Here is a 26,855-nt window from a genome sequence, read left to right as displayed (position 1 = left end):
ATGAAGAATTCTCACCTCACAAATAGAAAAGTGAAATTGGTTTTTAAAATCTTTACTAGAATGCAAGATACGCACATTTAAAATTCCTAATCAAAGAGGAAGATAGTGACGTCATACGTGGGTATCGCCATAGAGATTAAATATAACATTTTTATAAGGATATGGGCAACCGTTGAATGTAATCTTTGATTGCTTATAACTTCTTCGTTTTTTAATCATTTTTAATTTCACTTTCAAATCAAGGTATCAAGGCTAATTTTACATTTTTATGGGTAATATGGACAATTCGACATGAGGATTATCCCGGTGGGTTCAGTTTTTTTTACGCCGAGAGTATACAAAATTTTCTAATGAAAATGTTTTTGAAAAAATCTTGAATGAAACCGATTACAAAAAATTATTTTTATACTTGCAATAAGGTTTTGTAAATAAATGATTAATTTCTTATCGACGATGATAAAATAATTCTATAACCCAAATAGTACAGCATTTATCGGCGTACGAGTAAGAAAATTTATTTACTTGATTTTCTAAAGGTAATGTTGTATATCGATGATTTTCACATTCTTGCAATTACCTTATTCAAATAACAAAAAACGATTATTCACTGAAGAAAATTGGTAACGTTGACACATTCAGCGGCAAATTCTTATTCTACGAAAACCCTAAAATCATTATATTTTCTAATTTCATTCGCCGATATGAACCTAAACATATCTTTTAAAAATAATTGACACATTCAGGAAATTCCATTATAAATTATAACATTGAAAATTTTTTATGAACTATGCTATTGAACATTTTTTATGAACTGCTGTTAACTCAAATTATTGTATATCACCATTCACTCAAATTATTTTATATCAATCACAATGAATCACTCTGTACGTTATCTTACGTGAATCTCCTAATTCATATGTCTCGCTCGCCAAGATAAAATTTCCACACTCAAAATATATTCGTTTTAGAAAATTTGTTCAAAAAATCATTAAAATTTATTTACACACTCAATTAAAATTTTTAAAATATCATCCTTAATTCGCTATTTCAATCAATACGCTATTTTATAATTCGCTCTCTCAATTATCAACCCACACACGTTATAAATATTAATCGATTTTTTTAGATGTATTACGTATTTTGTTGATCGTTAATCGTTATCGTTCGATATCCATTTACCATCTTGAGCCCATTCATTTAAGATATTTGCGAAAAAATTATTATCTAGTCGAATTTTCTATGCATTTATTGCGTCAGGTGTAGTATTTGTGAGTCATTTTAGAACGGTTTAAAATTCGAGATGTGATTGTCAAGGTATCGTATGTCATCACTTTTCCTCTATGAAATTTTCATAGCCGAGGACTTCTCTTTCAGGGGCTTGGAAAATTTTTAATTTAGTTTGCCCGTGTTATTTAAAATTTTATAAACCCCTTGAAAGAAGAGACTCGGCTATGACAATTTTCGTAGAAAAAAACCTTGTTAACACAACCTTGACAACAGCTTATACCTTATATTCAGCCATTCTGAAATTACTGTCGAATATTGCGCTTGATTTTAGACCTTTATTTTAAGCCTCTATCGTCATTGAGCCAGCGTTGCATATAATATTCAAATACAAAGATCGAAGGTCATGGTACAGGAGACAGTATAATGTCGACCTTCACCCATCTGATATCATAGATGATACATATTTTTTATGAAATTTTATTAATTTACCAGATGGGCGATGGTCGACCTTATACCGTTTCTTAGACTATCACGGAAAACAGTTTTCCACGTATATCTTTTTCAGTTTTTCACGTATATCGCGTTTTCTCGTTTCCTGTGTGATAATGAAATTTAAAATTTTAAATTGTCAAAAAATGTTCACTGTTTCTGTGAGATCAATAAAGTCTGAAGTTATGTTAAAACTATTATCATATTTACAAAGAATAGAGTTCGAAAGTTGTTCGTTATAAAATCATTATTATTACTTTTTTAGGCAAAAGAACAGAAAAAATTTCTTTAGTTATTGGTAATTTTATAAAAAACAACTTTTTTTAATTTAAAGTTTTATTTTTTACGAAGTAACCGGAAATTGAAAACATGTACATTAAAGCATAGTCGATTTTCGAATAAAGAATTCTATATTCGACGAAATTTATTTTTTTTTTTTATAGTACGGATAGTTTCATACTTTCAATATATTAATACAATAAGAACTTTTTATTACATGCGCTCATATTAAGAAAAAGCACTCTCTTAATCCATATAAAAGTACCATTTTATAAATAAATTTTTTCTCTTATTGCGTTCCAGTAGCGTAGGTATAAATTAAGGTACAGGCAGGTAAGGTGTCATATATTGTTATTAAATGTGTGATTTCGGCCAGGCTTACTACAATTATACAGAGTTCTCCTAAGTTATAACAGCAGGAATTAATAATGTTAAAATAATGATAATTTCTGTACTCATAACCGAGAAAACCTTTTTTTTCTAGATACAGGGTGTTTAAATTTTGGAAAAAAGGAATTTTTGTGAGTATTCCTAAAAAAAAACTGTTAAAAAAAATTCGAAATTTAGTACACAAAATGAGCTAAGTAATCCCTCATGATTTAAAGCAATGGTCATAAATTACAAAAACCTGCGGCGGAGGGAGATACGAGTGTTCCATAACATAGTTTGGAAAAAATCTCCTACGCCACTGATTTTATTGCAAAGACAATAACGCCAATTTCACTTTCAATGAAGTTGGTAACTTAAGATATTTTTTCGAAACAAGTTCATGGCCTGCCCAAGTCTCCGCACCGCTGATTATCGTAATTTATCACCATAAGCTTTAAATCATGAAAGATTCTAAAGTCATACTGTGTGCCAAATTTTAATTTTTCTAATCACCTGATTTGGAGAGAAATTATCATTATTTTAACGTTATCTAACATTTGCTGAAGTTCTGCTTGGATCACCCTGTATGGTATCTAGTCAATCGACACTCAAATTTATCTTGCAAAATGTACATAAAAAATTTCAGTATCCTTTGAAACACAGAAAACAAAATATCCGAAAACATGTTTTCCGTAATCTCTAGCAATGTTAGCAAAGAATATTGTGCATATTTTTACCTATTTAAATACAAGTGTATGGTTAAAAATTCTGCTAGTTTTTAATTTTTTGCTATTAAAATCTAATATGACTGGGCTACTCTTTTATTACCGTTAACATGATATCAACTTCCACCCACCACGTTTATTTACACACAAGAACCACTCACAACTCAACCAAAACAAACCACCTTTCAATCAAATCGTTCATCGTTCGTTTGTTGTTTTTCATCTCTTGTTAAATCGATAAATAATTTAATCTAACGAATTTAATCAATAACCAATAATTCTAAATAATAAAAATAAAATTTAATATAATTATAGTAAAATATATTTCATCATTATCATATAATACACATCGTAAATCATTACAAAAGTGTAAAGCGGGGAGTGCCAAGTGGAAGGGGTTAGATTTATGGTGAATATGTAATATGAGGAAGTATTTGTGAGAGGAAAATTGAATTTAGAAAAACGATGGTTTAGGTTATCCTAAAACTTTTAAAAAGATCGATTTAAAAATTAAAATTTACATAAAAAATGTATTATTCTTATGGTATACTATATTTTTGATATTTCTTTCCTTATTGAAATTAGGAAGAGATGAAATACGTCTGGCATCTCAGAGCGGTTGCTTTCATTAACGATGAATTCGCTCTTGAGAAGCAACCTAATTTCTGTCTGCCAAATTAAAATTACTTTTTTTAACAATAGAACTAAATCATATTAACTGGCGCGTTTTTAACGGCAAAACTGTCTGGCAAATATAATTTATATTGCTAAAAGAGCGTGATAAATAAAATCGTCTTAAAATGATTTAAATTTAGCAATTTCCGCAACCTTTTTTCGTGCATACTAACCTCAGTAAACGCGACCAATTTACAAATTGATTTAATTTCAAACACAAAATAAATATCCAAAATCCAGCCGCCTTGAAATTCATTAATTATGTAAGGGTCCCGAGGGAAAGGGAGATTTAAATAAGCCTTGGGGGTTTGCTTAAACCCATTCTTACGTAATATTTTGTTAAGTCGAAATATATTAGAATTCTAGTTACATTTCGGGTGCCGAATGGTTTTCTTCATTCAATTCTTAATGACCCCTTTAACTCTTATTGGACACGACCGTGATAACCGTCTCAAATTTCCATATATTCTAAAATGACTGTTAAATATTACGCCTGACCCCAGACTTATAATTCAATAAACTAAAAATATTTTTTTAAATATTTACATTTAAAAAAAAATTCCTTCAATGATAAAAAACAAAGCAAAACTTCCGCATATTAATGTATTCACTACTGGAAAATCTATAATACTTTGAACTTAAAAATTAATTAAAAATTTAATAGTAAAATAAAAATCTATATAAAATTAATCAAATCACACCACAATCAAACCATCAATGCTTCTTCGTTATTTATTTAAATATTATTTTCGATAATTTCGATCACAACAGCAACAACAGTAAATGAACTACATTAATTTTTTATTATGTTTTTAATTAAATTTTATCACGATTCTATGTGTAAAAGAAACTGTTTTCTGGTTATTTCAAAACTTCTTTATACACTCTTAAGGTTGATCGGGCATTGAGGCAATTACTGACTTTTACGTATAAAACAATTTTTTGAAAAAAAATCTGACGAAGGGTTTTTATGTAAATAATCATTGTATAATTTGAAATTTTTACTTGTTATGAGTAGTAAATGTATATATACTCAGTGGTAGTCCCGATTTTACGTATTTGCTTCGGCAGTACTTATGCTAAAACAAAGAGTATACTTCACTAAAAAGGATCACAAAGTTCGAAAAATTTGAACAGTAAGTCGGATTTGAATTCGGTTCTCCTCATTCGACTCGTTAGAGCGCCAGAAAATTTTGTGAGCTAAATTGATTTATAAGAAATTAAAAATATGCAATTTACATAAATAATATGCATTTTATAATTGCATTTTAAATTAACCGTCACAATTCGATTAATAATGATGAAAATGATTTCAAACTTGTTACTCGGGGGTTCTTGAGGTCGCTGAGGTCAGAATTGGTGTCCGGGGTGAACGGTATCCCCACCGTCTCATCGTGTTCGGAAAATTCGTTATATAATCGATCCAAACTCGTTACTCGGGGGTTTTTGGTGCCTGGGATACCTAGAGTATCCGAGGTACCCTGGGCGCCAGGTACCTCGGAGACAAATTCTTGTTCACATGACATTTGTGTTCAGCGACCCCAAAAACCCCCGTGTAACAAGTTTGGAATCACTTTCATCACTATTAACCTTATTGTGAATTTAGTATATTTACGGTTCATTTAAAATGCAATTATAAAATGCATATTATTTATCCATATTGCATATTTTTAATTCCTTATAAATCAATTTAGGTCATAAAATTTCCTGGCGCTCTAACGAATCGAATGCCGAAAACTGTGCTCAAATCCGGCTTACTGTTCAAATTTTTCGAACTTCATAGCTCCGTTTCTGCGACTACAACAAGATGTTGTAGTTAAATATAAATGAAATCAAATAGCGTGCGATTCGTGATTACACAAATCCGTCACTTTTTACAAAATCACTAAGACAAAAGAAATATACTAGTGGAAAGATGTTATACACCGAAAATCATTAAAATCGGAGCTGTTATTGAAGACTTCCTAATGTTGGCTATTTTACGTATTCATTGATTCGAACATATCGACGTATTTTGTTGATTTGTGAAATAAATGTCACTAAGAGGTTAATCAGTATTTATTATAGTTATTCAAAAGCAGTACTAGTGTACCGTACCTCTCTGTATATCTCATTCACTAATAAAAGTAATGCCACGCGCAAAGCTTACTTACTTTATATGTGACATACACGTTGTTGCTGTTGTGTTTGTTACATCACGACCATGACCTTTGCACATAAAATTTTTTTTTTTGTTCGTTTTGAGAAAGGCACAATTATTATTATAATTGTGAATAAATAATTACAATAAAAAATTTTTTATTACAAATGATTAGTTTTTAAACTTTTTGACATCAGGTTACGTAATTTTTTTATGAACTTGACAATATTCATTAGATAATATTGTTTAACATTAATTTGTAACGACTTCGCTCTCGTATAAATAAATTTTGCACCTTCATTGTTCAGGCACTGTTAATTATTATATAATATTTTATTAATTAATATTAATTATTAATTTTGAACCATTTATTTTATTAGAATTTTTTATATTTTTGTATAGTAGATTTCATATATTTTTTATGAGATGATCTATTTTTTTTAGTATACGAACTATGACTTTTAACTACTCACGAACAAACACCTGTTGGAAAAATTCAGAATTTAATTTATTTCGTGAACCAAGAGTGATTTCTTGAACCGTTTCCCTTATTATCTGTTCTAAGTAAATGGTCTTCTATATTTCAAAACGACTATTAACATTACTATCGAACTTTTCAATTTGTGGACATTCCTGTACATTTGATGTCAAAAATGAATAGCTGAATGTAAATATTTTCGAAAGCTGAGATTTTCATAAATAATAACTTTTTATGTCGTTGGAAACTAAATCTTTGAAATTTTTCAGGCAATAATATTTTTAGTCGCATATCGTTAGAAATACCTTAAATACTGAAACTTATTCTTAATTAATTACCCACTTGTTAGTATTCATTTTAATTTAACTGATAGAAATTTTGATGAATGATCAAAAATTAAAAATTAGGTATAAATTTTCAGTTGAATGTTTATTTCTCATGCATCATCAATACAAATATTATAAGCATCTAAAATGACTCATTTTTGTCATTCTTGTTGTCAATAAAACTTAATGGGAACAGGTGTATATTTATTTTAGTTTATTTATATTAATTTTGAGGCCAAAACGATTATACAGGCTTTTAGCTAAAATAAACCTATGCCTTCATTCCATAATAAATCGTGATCTGAATTCGTAAACTAAACAAAATTTCGTGAAATTTTATATAAAATTTTTTATAGATAATCAAATTTCCCATCGGATTAGTATTTTTCAAAATTTAAAAAAAAAAATTGTTTCATGCAAACAGATGAAACAAACAAGAAAAAAATTTAAATAAAAAATACTTTATAGGGACAAGCTTTTATTGTACTAAAAAGTAGAAAATAATTTTTTTTAGGAGTCAGTCATACATGAATATCTTGTAAAAGCTTAATTGAGCGCCTCAAGCTTTTAAAAATAGTTATGTATGAGTGATTTCTAAAAAAAATTATTTTTGACTTTTTAGTACAATAAAAGCTTGTCCTTACAAAGTATTTTTTATTAAAATTTTTAATAAAAGACTAAAAAAGGCATGTATATAAAATATGATGGAAGCAATTGGAAAATTAGGACGCCACTTACCTTACTATGCATTGTCATCCAAACTATGCGTGCATGCAAAATTTCAGCTTAATCGGAAACCGGGAAGTGGATCAAATTTGACTTGCAAGATTTGATTACAGACAGACAACGGGACAGGTGAAACTAAATAAAAGCTTGTAAACTTGTTAAAAAAAAGACAAAATTTTGCTCTTTTGTGGTTTTTTACTTTTTGCCTCTATCTATACAATGCGTTTTATTTAATAACACAGTTAATAGATTTATAGATCGTCTCATATAAAATATTTAGTGTTGTAGAAATTTTATTTTGACTAGTACAGTGCATTTGATATGATATTTGCAAAAAAATTCCTAGATCTATTGAACCTTACGTGAATGTATAAAGGTTACGGAAGGATGAGGAAAAATGCTAGTTGATTTTACTAGTATTACTATTGAACTTAAATAAATCATTCTTAGAATTAAATCTAATTGCCTTCAATAATACGCTTTTGTCCTAAATTTGAAAAATTGGTTCATATGTTACATTAACATTAGTATCTGATTTACACCAAGAAAGTATTATTAAAAAAAAAAATACTTTAGGTATTTTGAATTTTAAAAAACCAATTCAAATTTAGTACTAAAACAGTGTAGAGTGTATTGGCGTCCTGTATGATGTCACTTCATGACATTATATGTGTTTGTATTTATAAGCTTACATAGTCTTTCATATGATGTGACGTAGTACCATGAAAGTACATCTGATCTGTGTTTGCTGTCACGTGACAGCAAACAATTATTATATAAAAATATTAATGATCATTAAATTTTATAAAAATTAATTTTGTATGGTTAATATTAGAAATTTTTATTCAAATCATTTATTCTTAGTGGACAAAAGTCTATTATCGGAAAAGAAGGAAGCTATATGAACAATTTCACAAATTATGAACAATTTCAGGAATTATGATTACGGTCTATTTGGTTCAGTCTGTGGAATTAATAAGGCGTATAAAATCAAAATCGTTTTTTGAATCTTTATGTTTATAATAAGATCAATACACCATCAATATTTTAGAAATAACACAAGTCTCAACAAAATTTTGTGAAAGCTGCTCTTGTTGAGTTATGTGCCCGGCATTATATTTCCTCCCCTACAGCTTAGAATTGATAAATAAAACTTTTTTGGAGGTTTTTTAAGCAAAAATTCCAGAAAAGATATGTAAGGTGAAATGTTACATCATTTTTACATTATTTGTTACCTTACTTTTTCCTCTTTTTTTTTTGGTAAGCGCCCCCGAATTTATAATCAAGATGTTATTTAGATATTTATCAACTGAATTAAAAATAAACGGTAAACTCGAAAAAACAAGTGTTTCACGAGCTTAAGTGTTAAAATATTTAGCAAAGTTATCTCTTTCGATAAAATTATTCTTTAAAATCATGCTGGATCATTAAGCTACGCACATAATTGGGTCACTTCGCAACAAATCATTTAAATGCATTGTACTACAAAAATAGTGACTTGTCATAAAACGCATACTATTATTGGATTCATATTATTGATATTTGTTATCAAATAAAAAATAAAAATTTTTTTTATTTGATTTAAAATCAATTTTTGCCACATATCGACTGTTTCAAAAAACTTGAATACATATTTATTATGATTTTTTTAATAAAATGTGTTCAATTTTGTGTAATTTTCAAATATAAAATAAATAATTATAATTATTTTGTTACCTATATATGTTTAAAATAGTTGTTAACCTTCAGTAATATCTCTCAATGCCACCGCCAAGCCAAGTAATCTAAACGTATACCTACCTAACAGCTGTTTTTTATTTTAAAAAGTATGTTTTAGGAATTTGGATGCACATTCACTTTATTATATAATTTTTTTAAATATATTTTAATATGTTTTTATTCATTTTTTTATTACAACAGTGTTTGCAATTTTATTTAACTCGTGGATTTAATAAGATTAAAATTGTAATAATTTTCCCGATACAGTTCCGCATTTACCATTTAGACAGCCTAGGGGTCTCCACCAAAAAAATTGTTAGCTTTTCTTTATTTTGATAATAAATGTTTTTGTTTAAAGGGTTCCCTTGTGGGTCCAGGTAGATTAACGAGGGCTGAGCTGAAAAAGCGCGATGAGAGCTGAAAGAGAAAAAGTGGACAAATATAAGGAAATTTTTGTTGTAAGAGCTCCCGTTGGGGGCTCGAGGTAGATATACGGAGACTTAAACAAAATTTGACACCAAAAATCCGCCTGGGAGCTCAACAATTCTAAATACGGCTCTGCCTCGAAACTTTATTATCTTTGATCCTTTTGGGTTCTACCTAGTTCATTTTGAGGACAAAAAAAGTGAACTTGAAGATGCACTATTCCAATTTACTCAAGAGACTTGAATTATTGCCATGGTAATTGGAAATTCAAAAGCATTTATAAAAAGAAAACAGCCCTATTATGATATTTAGAGAGTACTATTTTCCCCTCTAATTTGATGTGCGTTTCATAGCCGTAAGATTTTTCGTTTTTGTAAGAGGTGATTAAATACGACCCTATGAGATGATGAGATTTTGTTGAGTACACTCAAACATTTTCCACTGTCTGCCATATAAATCTAAGTACTGGCGCGGAGTTTTTCCCTGAGTCAGATTTTTTTTCGGTTTTATATCCTCGATTAGTATTAAAAACTTTCTTAAAATTACTGAAGGTATATACATCATCATTAAAAATAATTGATTTTTATGAATTTTTGCATGGAACTTAAATTTGGGTGGCACTTTATATGCTTTTCCAGTGTATCCTGTATTACTTACTTGTTATTAAGGTTAATTCTTGGATCAATGTTTTATTTTGTATATTTATTTTTAAAATTTTGGGAATTGATTTCTACATAATAGCCAGTTGTAAATTTCTATGATGCCAGTACTGTACAGATACTGAATGAATAACAAAAATTTTATAAATTTTATAATTGGGCTAGAAGGAAAAGAGGAGAATTTTGTAAGTTTTAAAATTACAGAAGAGGGGAAAAGAGGATGTTAAGTATTCACTGTCTTACATCATAAAACATCACAAACGACATAAGGACGATGATACATTTATAAAAACATTAAATTTTATTTGCGACATTTCAATAATAGCTTTTAGATTTTCGTTGCTTCAATCAGTTCATGTCTCAAAATCTCTCATGAACACATTACATTTTAAATTATTTTTTATTTTAACATCATAATCAATGTTTTTCAAATTCATCCAAGCTAAAAATAAAAATTGGGCTTACAAAACAAATATTAATAGTTGAATCCAATTTTAAGTTGAAAAATTAAAAATTTATTATAAATTAACAGTTAAAATTCATGGATATTCGAATTTAAATCATTTTCAGGTGGAGATGGAATCTTTCACTTTAAGTTATTGGTGCCGAGCGTGGCTGCGGGTGCTATTATCGGAAAAGGAGGTGAGACCATTGCTCAACTCCAAAAAGATACTGGTGCACGAGTTAAAATGTCCAAATCCCATGATTTTTATCCAGGTAAGAATCTGTTTTCACAATTTTAAAAATAATTTCATTTTTCTACATATTTTTTTAATTATGGAACTGAATTTTTACATTTATTTCAAATTTTTGTGTACTTGTTTTTCCTACATAATATTTTTAATAGCTTTTTCTATCTCAACACATTATACCACTTAACATATGAGAACGAGATTTTACACTTCAATGGAAAACGCACATTACGTATTTTCATTTAAATAAATAGATAAAACGTAAGAATTACACAGAAGCCGGGAATCAAACCCGGGTCCTATAAATATCAAGTCTAGGATATCCGTGACTCCTGTTCTCTGTCAATAATTCAAATTATATAAAACCTGCAAAAACAGCGACTATCCGTTGGAATTTTTATTATGAGAAAAAAAATTTACAAAATAAAAAGGAAATTTATTTATCTACAGTAAAGGTTATGGCCATTTCTTGCCTGAAGTGTACGGCTATATGGATAAGACCGAAGCAGTTTTTCTCATAAATCCAGCTTGCAGCCAGAAAAAAATTCACTAATTTCTGTAGTATTATACGTTTTTTTACTATAGTTATAAAAAGGATTTAAAAAGGGTAGAAGGTTTCTATAGCCTACCGGGATATTTTTATATCCTGTAAATATGAAATATATATTTTTGGTTAAAAATTAATTTATTTGAAACGAGGGATAGTATGAGACAATCCCTCTAAGGAAGACTCTATTATTTACCGATTTTAATTGGAACCTTTTTGTAGATCCACTTTATAAATATAAAATATTATACAGATGTACGTGTATTATAAAAGTAGATTTATAAAACACACACAACACGCTCAAGTACAATATTTATAAGAAAAACACATAACGCTATAAAGTACAAAATTTTTAAAAACAAAACACGCTAAAGTCAAGGAGGGCAATATTTTCAAGGAACGAAAGGAATCAGCTGTCAAAATTCAAAAGTACGCTTTAAACACAGTAATGCAAAATTTCTACAAAATAAATAAATATATCAACGCATGCTATAATTGTCCTATAATCTTTTTATTCAATAAAAATGATCATCTGGGTGACCTAATGAAAAATTCATTCACTCGAATGAGCTTTAACAATGCCCCTTTCCTTCCTTCCATCTGCCTGCGAATTTAATGACAACTTCTACTTTTTAACGTCCTGGTTTTTAAAAATTTGAAAAATTATTGAAGTTTTTTTTTTAAATGTTGTTTTAGGTACAACTGAGCGAGTATGTTTAATAACGGGTACAGTCGAAGCGATAATGTCAGTGTTAGATTTTATAATGGATAAAATTCGTGAAAAACCTGAAGTAAATAAGCCACTTGGTGATTATGATACAAAAACAACAGAACGTGAAAAACAAGTCAAAATTTTAGTACCAAATTCAACAGCGGGTATGGTTATTGGTAAAGCTGGTAATTATATAAAACAAATCAAAGAGGACACAGGTTCATATGTACAAATATCACAGAAGGCAAAAGAAGTATCATTACAAGAACGATGTATAACAATTATAGGTAATTCTAAATCATTAATTATTTGTTATTCTTGTCTTCTAAATTTAAAGTCAAATCAATTAAGGAGATTAGTTTTGGCTAGACAGTAAATGGACGTTTACATTAAAACTAAATAATTTCTCAATCACATCCGTGCATAATCCATCCACATAAATTTGAACTAACAATATAGTCCTGATAATGCAGCCATTTATGAAACGCATCTTCACTTATTAGTTAGCTGTTCAATCTGTTTCGAGTTCACGCTGTACGAAAACCGTGAGCGAAATCAGCAATGAATACGACATAGGATTGCGAAGGCCAAGACTCGCGTCAAAACAAATTCAACGTCCGAATGTACAAACTGATTCAGTTAGATTAATCAAGATTATTTCCGAATCACAATCTATATACCGTTCATTGATTTGTTTCTGACACATTTACAGGATCGATTTTTGAACCATCGCAATATTTTATCAAATTTTGCGTGTCTCTTTTCAGATTTCGATCAGTTGTTTCTCCGTTTGATAATATGTAGCGTGTTCTAAAATTGTACGTACGGCTCTATCTCATGGTGATTCCGTATTATGTTTTTTATGACGTATAATATCCTATCTAGCCCTGTTCAAGATACGTGATTATGAATGAATGGCTATTTTTATACTCTCCTTATCCGTTTTTCTTAATTGAATAAACAAATTAAACGTGATATAAAAAAAAGTATTCTCCGCTTGGAGAGCACGAAATAATCAGAATCAATTTCTTAGAAAGTTGTTATAAGTATTGTGCTGCGTCTATTTGTGGCTTATATCAACAAATCCACATAAACCAACAGTTATTTTTGTTTAATCACAGTATAAACCTCGACTTTGATGCGACGCGTCAGTCATTAGAGACATGAAACTGGATTCACATCTGTGTGTTTATATTTAGAAGTATTCTTCGGCTACATATTACACTATTGAAATTACTGAGTTTACAAACCTAACGGACTGTAATTTTAATTTTATCTAAAATGGCTATAAAATCACGTATGTGATTATTTAAGTGCAGTGCGAACTTATTGCCAGTAAGAACTAAGGTTAATAACTAACTGAATCCTTTCAAATGTAAAACTTCTATATTTAAGGTAAAATTGATTAATCTAATTTTATTTATAAATTTTTAGGTGAAAAAGATTCAAATAAACGTGCATGTTTATTAATATTAGCAAAAATAGTAGATGATCCACAGAGTGGTACATGTTTGAATGTATCATATGCGGATATGCCTGGACCTGTAGCAAATTTTAATCCAACTGGTTCACCATATGCGGGTGGTACAACAGCTGCGGGTAGTACATTCGGCTCAAATTCAACGTTAAGTGGTGTAACAAGTGCAAGTGGTCTTATGTTAAATGGTGCTGCCACTGGTGGTCTTAATCTAAATTTAAATTTAAATGCACCTATACAAAATGTGAATCCAGCATTAACTGCACAATTACTTGAACATGTAAAGGTTCGTTTATACAAGGTGGATCATATGTCATGCTCTTATTTTCGATTTAATTTTTATCATTTCTTATATGCTTGAACGTTTTTATTTTGCAAGTATATTTGAGTGTAGAAAAGTTTATGTAAAAGATGTACGAAAAGTCATTTATCATTAATATCGGAATTTAACTCGAATATACTCTCAAATTAATCAGTGTTTTTCTATTTTTAATATGCAAAGTAATATAGGGCCCTTAAAGACAATTTCGAAAAGTTAAAGCTATGTAAAAGTTTCGTAGTTCCATTACTATAACAAAAAAAGAATGGGAGCAAAACTAAGTTGGATACATTTAAGGCAAAATAATAATCTTATTACAAAATCACAAAAAAAAAAATTCAATAAAAATACTTTAAAATTATGGTTTAATACTAAATAATTCCCAATAAAAATATTCTAATATTAATTATAAAGTGTGTTTAGTCTCCTCAGAACCATTTTTAATACCACTGCCGTAATTAATACGCTTTTTTTACGTAGAAAATTGTTAATCTAGATTTTTTTTCAAATTTCAAAGGTTTTTCGAATCTTCTAATCAGTATATATAAAATAATGGGGTTTAACCTCCGTTTCTCTGACATATACGCCTATAACAGAGGCCACCCACATCATTATTTGTTAATCTTTATTCATTTAATTACAAACATATTTACAATTACATTTTGATGTGGGTGGAGTCGGTTACTTCGTTCTTAAACAAGCGACGACAATGTGATCAATTCTGCACTCCCATTAATTATAAATCATCATCATCATCAGTATATATGTCAGTATAAAAAAATTTAATTTCAATTTATTACCCGTTTATACTAGTTTTGTAAAAACAGGTGATTAATTGATAAAAAAAATTTATAATTTTGGGTATTTATTTCAATTTTACACGTAAATTGGGTTTCGAGATACTTTAACGCTCTGTCAAAATATATTCGGAATTAATAAATAAAACATAACAATTTTCGTTAAGACTTAAATATATATTTCATTGCTTTAACTATTTAAAAAAAAAAAATTATTTTAAAAATTTGTCATTGCACGTTCGGTTTTAATTTGGGTCACATAGTCCGCAGGACAACACTCTTTTTGTTAAATGATTAATACATACTTGAAACTTCGTGAGTAGCTTCCTTTTGGCGAGTCTACCAAACTTCTTCTCTAGGACTTTTTTCGAAAGTGCTACGTTTTCAAATGAGCATAATTACATCATAAAGTTATGCAGTATAAAATTTTTAGGACACTATGAACACTAGATAACATTAATAATTATTAAACAATAAAATATTTTGTCCGACAAAAATACTACACCCAATGAGGTCTCGAACATGGCATACTTAAGCATATTTGAAAACGCAACACTTTCGAAAAAAGTCTTAGAGAGAAAATTTTGGTAGACTCGCCAAAAGGAAGCCAGTCGCTAAGTTTCAAGTATGTATTTATTTTATTTTTTACTTGCTTGCATTCAATTGTCCTGGTGCGAGAGTATTTTTTCCATTTCTCTTTGATTATGTATTGATTGTTTAACAAACAAAAAAATGCTATCTCGCAGAATAACAATAATTGTTCCTCAAAACAAAATCTACAAATATCCCGATAGAATGTATGGCTCAACCACGAATATGGAATGAATAGTAATACAGATTTCATTCTGATTTTGAATCGTCTCGTTTTGATAACTTATGCTTTGTGTGCACTTAAAACTTAAATCATGCGTCATTACCTTTTTTGATGTGTTCCTTGGATAGGGAATTATAATTGGTGGTTAATTAACCAAAATTTAAAGAGATACTTTGATGTACTTATGTAAGCAGAAGCATTTTAGGCATGGTAGTTAAGGGAATAAAGTTTCCAAATCTCTTTTTTCAAAAAAATATACCCGTGAGTTGATTTTCCTGAATATTTCGGTCTTTTCAATTTACAATTCCTGGTAATTTTTGACAGAATAATGTAATAATTTCCGAAAATGTTAACTATGACTGTAAATTATAATTGGCACACGGAATATAAAATGTAATTGACATATGGTACACCTTGTATTGAAATTAAAACAGTTTTAATTTTTATACTTGATTTTAATTATTTTCAGGTATCGTTACGAAATGGTGGTTATAGTGACGCAGCTATTGCTGAAATTATTGCAGCAATGGGTGTATTATCAAAATATGGTATATTAGGTATGGGCTTAGGTTTGGGTGCTGGTACAGCATTAGCCATGCAACAGATGCCTGCTGCAGCGTATTTAGGTGTTGCCATGGAACAAGCAGCTGCTGCAAATTCAACTGGTGTTTTTGGCCCTATTGGACAAGTTAGTCTTGGTAATTATTTATATTCAATTCATTCGAACTCCATTAATTTCATTTTTATCAAGTCATTTTTATGTGGTCTTTTAATGTCTCTAGTTTCTTCGTACGATTTAGTAACTATATAATGTTTTTTCATGTTTCTTTATATCGTTTGGAATCATTGCAATAAATTGTGAAATAAATTATTTCCACAAGTTTATGATTTAATAACTTTTGATATCAATATTTAACAATTTGTATTTTTGAAAGTTGTTCATATAAGTTAATTTTATGATTAATGATAGTTTTCTACTCTCCCTAAGACAGTATTTGTCAAAGACATAAATATTCCAGTAACTTTGGCATTTGAACGCTGTAGCTCTAGAAAAGTCTCTATATTCGTTCATTTTGTTTTCCTGAAAACTAATCCAACTGTGCATAAATCTTCGACATAAAAGTAGGCAAAATAGTTGAAAACAAGTTAAAAAAAGTAAAAATTCAAAGATATGCAACAGATCCGGGAAGCCAAAGCCTGGTTTTAAATTCCCTTATATGTGTATCTCTTCATAAGTAACATTCATATAAAAAAAAAAAACTTTAAATGTAAGTTTGCATTAACCATCGATGAAATAAATTAAATTAGAAAGTGGGAAAATTAAAAATAATAAAATACAATTTTTGTAGACATTAACTCGAGATTGATTTTAAAATATAACACCGAAAAAATTAACTATTAAGATGCTATTTTCTTTTATTTTTTTTTTAAATAATCGGATTCTTATTGTTAGGCACTTATAGATCTGCGATCAGGCGTATAGTATTTGACAGTCATTTCAGAACCGCTGATAATTTGAGAGGATGTTGTTCAAGGTCGTATCTAACAACTTTTTCCTCTACGAAAATTTTCAAAGCAGATCACTATTTGACTAGCTTTAAATTGATAAATTTTCGTTGAGGGATATTCAGTTAAGAAGAAAATAGAATAAAAAATGCAAAAATCTTTTTTCTTTCTACCTCGGTCGAAAGTACGTATTTCCGGGATAAATTTTAAAGCAGAAAGTCTAAGATTTATGCATTTGGGGGATTATATGCACGCCTGCACGCCATGTAACATAAGACTTGTGATCTACTTCGCCCAAGATTTGAAGGACAAATGCTTAAATTTTCAGCCGTTAGGAAATGATTATAAAATACTAGACGTGGCGCTATTATTACCACTAGCAACTGTCTGCCACCTTAATGTTCATATAAACGTGAAGAAATTGAAAAAAATAAAACTCCAAACGATTTTAATCAATCAATATCATTTCACAACTTGCCATCAAAACCAATTATTATCATGTCACATTTCGATCGATTCGAACATCCTCATCCACCTATGGAAAACAACAAAACAATTTTTGCCCTCTTTTGGCAAAAATAATTTTTTGGCGGGAACTAAAATAATCTTGATTTATATAAATTGCTTATTTTTAATGCTTTAGAATCCTAATTTTTTGACTAACGCGGTTTTATTATTTATATTCGCAATTTTCAACTATTTTTATTTTGTTTTCAAACAGTTGCACAAATGAATCATTCCCTGGCGGCCGCAACTGGTACAACATCACCTACATCAAGAACAAATTTAGATCGATATGCAGATAGTGCGGCATTCGATCCATTTCGTGGATCATCTGCAGCCACAGCACCTATATCATTAAACAATAATAGTTTTGGCTTGGGTACATCAGCAACAGGACAAATAGCTACAGCAGCTGCTGCCGTCCAACAAATGAGTAAATCACCAACACCGGCGGCTGAAATTACTGGTGGTACTGGTCCTAAAGATACAAAAAATGTTGAAATCCCTGAAATTATTGTTGGTGCTATATTAGGTCAGTTTTTTTTCTATACATTATTTTTTTATGAGAGGAGGTAAAGAAAAATATTTAAATTGTCTTTGGTAAAAAGTTTTGTTAGAATATTTCATCAAGCAAAGTGTCCAAAAATATCAAAAGCTTAAAATTTTGTTTCCTTTTATTCTAAATCATTTTGATTTATAGGCTTGAGTCTAGATCTATATATAATTTAGTTATTTCAATATTACAAATTGTTTTTAAACGGTTTATTTATCCTTGTCATTGAAAATTTATTATTGTCTCAAAATTCTAAACGATTTACCATATTATTTTTAATTTAATTTAATTTTTATTATCATAATTTAGTTTCTGATTTCTGTAATTAATTGGAAATATTAAAATGCATTGTGCACACAAATTTGAATTGTAAAAATTTAAATATTGTGTTATTTTAATTTAAGTTTTTTTTTTGTCATTAATTGTAAAATAACAACTCAAAAATGATTGCTGATTTGACAAAACTGTATCCAGCCTCTACACTGCTATCTATACTACGTAAAATCCTATTTCAATATCACTAACCGCCAATATTTTATCATCGAGAACTGTGAAAGATGCTGAATTTAAAAGGAATGAAATATTTTATATACATTTATACTTGTAATTACAATTTCTTGTATTGTGATTATTTCTAATTTATTACCTAACAAATTTATTGCTGAATCTAAAATTTATTTCAAATATTTCTATTTTTGATTAAATGCTGATTTGGCATTTAATCAAATTGACTATATATACAAGTCATCAATATTAAAATTTATTGCAATAATTCAGGATTATTAATCATAAATAATAATAATAATAATAATTAATTAATATCTCCACAGTTTACAACATTTTTTTTAAAGGAAATGAAAATTTAAAAAAAGGCTTATTTTGGTTTCGTGATGAAAATATTAAACGGTTCAGTAATCAATTGTATGTGAGCTGAACTACAAATAATAGACCTTGGGAAAGCACGGTTTTTTAAATGATGAATACATGCTTGAAATTTATCAGTGGAGTATTTTTGCCGGACAAAGTATTTTATTGTTTAATAATTATTAATGTTATCAAGTGGTCATAGTGTCCGACAAATTCCCCGCTGCATTTTTTCAGAACGATAACTCTTATCACGTCATTAAATCGTACAGGAAAGTCTAATAGACTCGTCAAAAGGCAACCATTCACGAAGTTTTATTTATCATTAAAAAAATCCGTGGTGTTCCAGAGTCTAGTCAGAACATTCCAAGATATTTTTATGTAAAAGTAAACAAATTTTGTTAGAAATGCACGGAATTTGAATTCACTAGCTATATCAATCTCAATCAATAATAAAAAATTCACTTAGAGCGAAATACTGAAGTAGATAATTACCATAATTCACTACTAGACACATACTGTCGAAAAGTCTACCGCTTGTAAAATTTGTTAACAAATTTTCAATTTCACATAATATATCTACATTTTAAGCTTTTATGGCATCTATCTAAATCATACCTAAGGGTTTTTTAAGGTTTCATAACAACAATAGAGGAGAAGTCACAAATCAAGACAATTTTAGCCTATGATTTTTTATAGCATATATTCAGGTAATATAAGTAACCTTAGTTTAGATTTTCTAGGTTGCTCTTGACTTATCAGGTGTATTACATTCAATCTCATTTTAACTGATAAATATAAAATATTTAATTGAAGTATCTAAAAACTATTCCATCGTTGATTTTTCCTAGGTCCTGGTGGACGATCATTAATTGAAATACAACATTTAAGTGGTGCCAGTATACAAATATCAAAGAAAGGTATTTTTGCACCAGGTACCCGAAATCGTATTGTAACAATAACAGGTACACCTGGACAAATAAATACGGCACAGTATCTTATTGAACAACGTATTACTGAAGAAGAGGGTAAGCGTGCTCGACAGACAACAGCTATAGGAAATCTCATGCAGTAATTTACGGTATGTCTACTACTTCTTCATCATAAATCAAAAATATTACCATCAAACAAAATTCATCAACAAAATTTCATCGATCGTGAAACATCGTACGCTAATCATTTATTTTTGTTTTGCTTCAAAACATAAAAACACCATTAAAAATCATCAACACTCAAACCATCTCAAATCAAAAATCCACCATCATATTGTCAAACATTCTACAAAAATTTTGAAATTTTTTTCGAGACATATTAAATATTGTATTTATACTTATATAAGAAAACATCTGCGTTAGGATATTTCAAAAAAAATTGATTTGTTAAGATATGTCGAATAGTAGGAGCACTCCCCTTAGTACATAGCCTTCTTAGTGTGCCAAAATCTTAGAAGTTTTCTCTTATTAATTAACTATTTTAAATTAATTAGATACGGCATTATTAATGTCTTTGTTTTAATTCTTTGACTTTGAACGAAATTTCAATGATGGCTTTTTTAGTTTCCAAATACATACTACATTGTAAGTATACTATTTAATAAATCTTAACAACAATCAATTTTGGATAAAAATCAAAAAAGAAAATGCTTTAAAAAAGAAAATTCGAGATATTTCACAAACTGTGTTTAAGATTGAATAATGTAGCCCAAAAAAGACATGTTGACTGCGACTCATGCGTAACATATATCAAATTGTAGGGATTCTTTCAAAGAAAAAATTATTTTGACCAAGCCACATAATTATGATTCATGTTTGCTTCATACTCTTAATGTTTCAAAAAAATCACCGTTAAATGAGCTGTTTTCATGCTGCCATACATAAAATCATAGAACCTCTTTTTATTTTCAATAAAGAATGTTATTTCAATTTTTAAAATTAAATTACAAATGCGCCCTATATACACCAGGGAAAATGTAATTATAAATTCATCATAAATTCAAGATACAGTGACTAATCATTAGAATGATTTAAACTTGAAATCGTTTTTTAAGCACTCAAATCGATATCAAAAAAATATTTGAAGTAAATGCGAAAAAATTATTAACTAGGTTGGAGTTGGAATTGTTTGAAGGAATTGCAACAATTTGATTAATGTGACACTTGATTTGTAGTTAACGGTCATTTTTCAAGCTAAATTTTATAACGTTCTACTAAGGGTACCTCATTTTATTAATTTTGTGATTTTTTTGTTAACACCTCATTAAAAGAAAGAAAATTCTATGCAAATAGTAAAAAATTTATTATATTTATGAAAAATAATAATATATTTATATAATCCTTGCCTCTAATAAACAGATATAAAAATTTATTTAAAAAAAAAATATATATATATAATAGATATTTATTTATATATGCTTGGTTATTTATAAAAAAATTTTAAGTTTTTTATTTCGTTTTCCATATAAAGTTTGTTTTATTATATAGTTTATATATACTTTAAATTTTTTAATTTCAAATTTTATTTGTCCCATTTGATAAAGACGTGTAGGGGGATGATAATTAAATTGAAAGTTACCCACAGGCCTGTATTATTAATGTTTAGGTATTTTTTTACCAATTTAGTTTTGAATAATATTTATATCATTCATACATTACCTTTATCGACATCTCCCACAACTCTTTATCAATCATTTTTACCATTTTATTAATTCATATTTGTCATGTTAATCATATTCATTATCAAAACGATACAAAAACAATTCATTATCAAAATTATATCTCGTATCAGTCAGATTATTTTAATTTTGTATATACAAATTTTATTATAACTTGTACCAAAATATTTTTGTTATTCTATTCTGAAAATATTGATGTAACTTGGTTTTGATTAGTCTTAAGTTTCTTATCTTTTGAATTTTAAACGTATCTTTGCGTTTGAAGTTTACAGGAGTCAAAAATTTCAAATTTATCCCAGTATATCTTTCTATATTTTCAACTCTTTGATAATTTAATAGTATTAAAACCTCTTAAAGATCAAATATTCGACGATTTCAAAACGCATCAATTCAAAATAAAAGCTTCGATAAACCTATTTGAAATAATTCTTAAATATTTTGGAACATGTTATTATCTAAAAGTACAAACTTAATTTTATTGATTTTCTAATTAATTGTTATTTCTAAGGTCTTTCATTCTCCGCATTTTGATTTGGATCTTTCTTACAATTAAAAGTCTCTGAAAATAAAGTGACATTATTTTATTTCTGAACAACTGATAGTTATAATTGTATTAAAGTTCCATTTCCAGAACCTACTTTATTAAAGGAGCATGTGTAAAATTAATCAACAGAAGGTATCATTAATGGTTCTTATACTTGTAGTTGAATAAATTCCAAGATGACAATTATGATTTTTCAAGTGACTATGAATAAACGGTCAACAATCAATAGCTCAGAATAAATAGTGAAGCACATAATCCTGGAGCGTTATAATGTCTGTATTATGAACAGCTGACATCCTTAGTGCAAATATTATAAATAGGCTCTAAAATTAATCTTTTTGATAATCCAAGATTTTTGATGACTATATCGGAAAAATTATTGTAAGTAATGACCAATTTGAAAATTACTTTAGAGCCTAATAACGTTACAACACAATTAAGGTAGATTAGCCAGAAAAATTCATTTCATTATTTTACTCCACGTAAATTTGTTGTGTCGTCTTGGAAACATCAAACTTTTTGTTTCTGAAAAAAAATAAATGATACCATTTAATCTCCCCCTTATTTTTTTATGTTATATCCCTGAATTAGAATAAAATCTTTAAAAATAAGTTTGTTCTCTTTTAGTATGAAAAGAAAAACGAATAAATAAATAAAAAAACATAATTTTTTTTCTATCTTATTTCAGATAAAATCGCTCATATATTATATTTATAACAAACAAAAAAATATATAGAAAAATTTATTCTAAATCGTTACGATGATGATGTTACAATGACATAATTATATATTATATTATATTATTGCGAAACAAAAATGAAAAAAAACTATTATTGTTAATTATTTTTATAAATTTTATGAATTTTATTGTTAAATACTTTTTATTAAATTTAAAAAAAAAAAAAAGAGAAAACTACACATATACACACGAAAAATACAATTCAAAACATACATACACACATGACACATACAAAATCCACACTTAGCAAAATAAAGAAATGTAAATTTGTTCAAGGAGGTAACAAAACAAACGGTGGCCCTCAATCAAATTTGTATATTGGGAAATTACAATTTGGATTGGTTTATATATCAATGTGATTTATATTTTTAATGGTGATGTGATGATTATTATTAATATTTAGGATGTTGGGGCATATGGTTGATGAGAGAGAGAGAGAAGAATGAGAAAATGTTATAAAAATATGTTGTTGATAATACCTCGGGGTATTTATTTAAAATAATCTATTGAAATCGCGAAATAATTCTTGTATATTTTTAGGACGAAGTTTAAATATGTATATATAAAAATAATTGTATAAAAAGGGATATGAGGAAGTTTTTACCTCAACCCTTTGAAAAATAGCAACTTCTATTCCTCAAAATATATATAGATATATATGTGTAAATATACATAGATAAACGATTATTATGTATAATTATATGTATAATTAACAAAAATATATATAAACAAAATATTCATAGAAATTCTAATATTTTTTTCTCTGTTAAAAAAAGAAAAATCATTTTTAAAAATTTTATGCTATTTTCTTATTATGCTACGCAAGAAAAATAGCTAACAAAATTATTTATTTAAAATTTTATTTTTCTATTTTTAATAGAGTTTTTAATTATTTCATGCATATTTCATTCTAAAATTTGGATAATTTTAGTTAAAAAAAATGCTGATTTTTTTTTAATTAAAATTTTTTTTCAGATATATTGTTTTTATTAATAAAGTGTATGTTATTTTTAGCATTATTTACAATTTACAAAGAGTATTTCAATTTTACAGAAGAACTGGTCAAAATTGCCTTAGTCAAATCAAAATAAGATACATAAATTAAATAGGTGTGGCGCTTAGAATCAATGTTGTAATTCAGTAGCTCTACTACTAAAACTAGTAGTTTTACTCTCCCTTTAGTATTCAATACATTTTTCCCACTAAAAAAATTGTTTAGTGGGAAAATAATTTAATGTTTTAATAACATTTATGATAATTATTGAAAGTTTTGTAATAAAAATCTAAAAATATTCTGTTAACACTGCTGCCTAGTATTTTTGTAATGATTTTCTATCGTCTGTTTAGTGCGGTTGAGGATTGAAAATTGACAAGACTACTTAGAATATTATGAATTTTGTAAATGTCTTAATCATTGCTATAGATAATTGGGTGTTTTTCTTTTACTGGTTATTTCTTTAGAGATGCGCTGCCTTTTCTCAGTATTTAGCCTACCAAATTCCATTTACATCATCTAATTTGGAAAAAGATGTACCTATATTGAAATACTTATTCTGGTTATTAACGTTAAATACTTTAACGACCAGACCAAATATGGAAAAATGTTTGAGGTTTAGAAAAATTCTACAAAACATCCAATTTTGCTTTATAATGTTATCGGCAAATATAATATGAGGAGATATAACGTACCTATTTATTTATGTATCTAAATTGAATTTTAACGGTAACAAAATTAAGAGTATAATTTGGTGTTTCGTTTCACATCGAAAACATTGCTGGAAAAAAATCTAAGATTTGAAAATAAAATTCATAATAATTTGAAACTGATGTTTCTAATAAAGTGCATACATAATAAATATGTGAATATTTTGTGTATATGAAGAAAGCAAATGCTTAACTCAGCTGATATTGTTGGACTAGTGATGTGGGCATTATTTTAATGATCTATCTATAAAAAAAATGACATAATATTTAATTAACATGTCGATGAATTTTATTAAAAAAAAAAACTAATTGTTGACAAAAATCATTTTTCGGGGTGTTCAATAAATTTAATTTCAAACGCTATCTTATAATACTAAATATATTGACTAGTTAAATTTTAAAACAATAGATTTTAGGGATCTTCCAAAATAAATAACAAAAAATAGATTCGTTTTCTATTTTAAAAACGATTTTTCAAATTTCGATAAAACACCCCCTTCTGTGTTTACATGTTTGAATATTTTCATAAATTTACTACAAGTAATTGATAAAACGATAAGAACCCAAAAAGTTAAAATTTTATGGTATATTTTTTGTATTTATATCGAAGTAAAGTGCACACTCGCACTAAATCTTCGAACTTTCCTAATATGCTTCGCCACACTGTTCTACCATGCCTTAGCAAACAGAAAGAAATTTCTCGAGGAAGAACTGAATTTAAAAAAGGATTGTTTTTCTGGGAAAGAAGTTGAAGTATTAGTAGTAATTTTCTTTCAATAATTACGTTAATTCAATTTGGGTTGCCATACCGTAACAAATAGTTACGGAAATTTTGTGTCAGTGTCTCAAAGTCAGAAATGTCGGATTCAAAATCTTCCCAGTTGGAACTGCGAAAAGGTTTATGAACATATGCCTTTTGTAGTCCTAACTTGATTATATTTGCTTCTATTATTGAACAATAAATATTGCATGCAGGAGAAAGAAAAAAATTTAAGATACTTCTAAAACTATTGATTCTATCGTTATTCAATTATTTATACAATGCGCTTTTCAAATTCAAACATGTAAACATAATAAATTTTTATATAAATTAAAGAGAAGTAATGTAAGAAAAAAAATTATATATATGAAGTAAAAAGTATATATATTTACGTGTAAATGTGAAAAAAATTTAACTATATTGTTGTTATCGCATGTTGTTAACCAAAATAAAAAAAAAATCTTGTTAAAAAATTTGTTTCTCAAAATATATTGACGATGATTATATCTGACGAAAGCTGAAAGATGATGACACTTAGGTCAGAAACATAAAAATTCATCATCGTTGCTTTGTAAAAAGAAAAAAAAAAGAATAAATTATATACAGGACTTGGTGAAATACAAAAAAAAATTATATAAATATATATAATGCCTTTTATGTTTATAAAATTATATATATATATACAACAGTAAATATGAGCAACTGCTGATTTTTTCTAAAAAAAAGATGCAGTACTGCTGCTGTGTACCTTATTAGAATCAAATTAAAAAAATAAAATTAAATTAAAATATATTATAAATAATGTTGTCAGAGTAAAGAAAAAAATTCTATAAAAAATACATTAATGTTCTGTGATAAATCACTCACACATCTAATTAAAAAAATTTAATTAAAAAAAATTACACATAGATACATTATCACATACTTACACACTCGACGCAATTTTTACTAAGCATGCGTTTGTTCTATATATATATGCAGACAATCTTTTGCATAACTGGAAAATGCATAGATTAAAAGCCACACTAGTGGGCAGGTTTCTGTTGAAATGTTTTTTTGTGCGGCATAAGGTTGTGTCTGTCAATTTTTACTCAAACATGACTATAAACGAAGGTATTCAATTATTCTTAAAAAGTGTATTATGAGATGCTGTGTTATTTTCCAATTCAGGATCTTAGAGAACCATTTATATTAAAAAAAAATTTTTTTAAAAATAAATTAACTCAATTTTAATGAAATTCTAAAAATTTTCGTCCGTTTTTTCATTTTATATGATATTATCTAACTATTTTTATTGTAAAAGTTTGAAAATTATTTTGTAAATATTTGAAAAAAAAAACAATGTCTGTGATGTTTGAAATCCCCATATAAAAATATGTGTAAGGCAAATTAACTTCAATTTTCTAATATTCCT

At 27.8% G+C, this 26,855-nt stretch overlaps 1 protein-coding gene across 6 annotated transcripts in view; it reads left to right on the top strand.

The window, feature by feature from the left end:
• Positions 1-23,067, top strand: part of LOC123291743 (RNA-binding protein Nova-1) — a 28,805-nt gene extending 5,738 nt beyond the window's left edge. For 4 of the 6 annotated variants that reach the window (XM_044872142.1, XM_044872139.1, XM_044872144.1 and 1 more), the window contains 6 exons: positions 10,809-10,955; positions 12,174-12,476; positions 13,624-13,952; positions 16,066-16,294; positions 17,824-18,138; positions 19,875-20,297. In XM_044872142.1, coding sequence (XP_044728077.1) covers positions 10,809-10,955; positions 12,174-12,476; positions 13,624-13,952; positions 16,066-16,294; positions 17,824-18,138; positions 19,875-20,098 — 1,547 coding nt within the window. In that variant the 3' untranslated portion in view covers positions 20,099-20,297. Of the gene's footprint in view, positions 1-10,808; positions 10,956-12,173; positions 12,477-13,623; positions 13,953-16,065; positions 16,295-17,823; positions 18,139-19,874; positions 20,298-22,926 lie in introns of those variants that run through there. The other 2 variants (XM_044872140.1, XM_044872141.1) reach the window with 2 other exon arrangements.
• The last annotated feature ends 3,788 nt before the right edge of the window (positions 23,068-26,855 follow it).

The sequence above is a fragment of the Chrysoperla carnea genome, chromosome 2 (assembly GCF_905475395.1).
Source record: "Chrysoperla carnea chromosome 2, inChrCarn1.1, whole genome shotgun sequence".
NCBI classification, from domain to species: domain Eukaryota; kingdom Metazoa; phylum Arthropoda; class Insecta; order Neuroptera; family Chrysopidae; genus Chrysoperla; species Chrysoperla carnea.
Note: the sequence above shows the minus strand (reverse complement) of the source record. Positions and strands in the feature narration are given on the sequence as shown.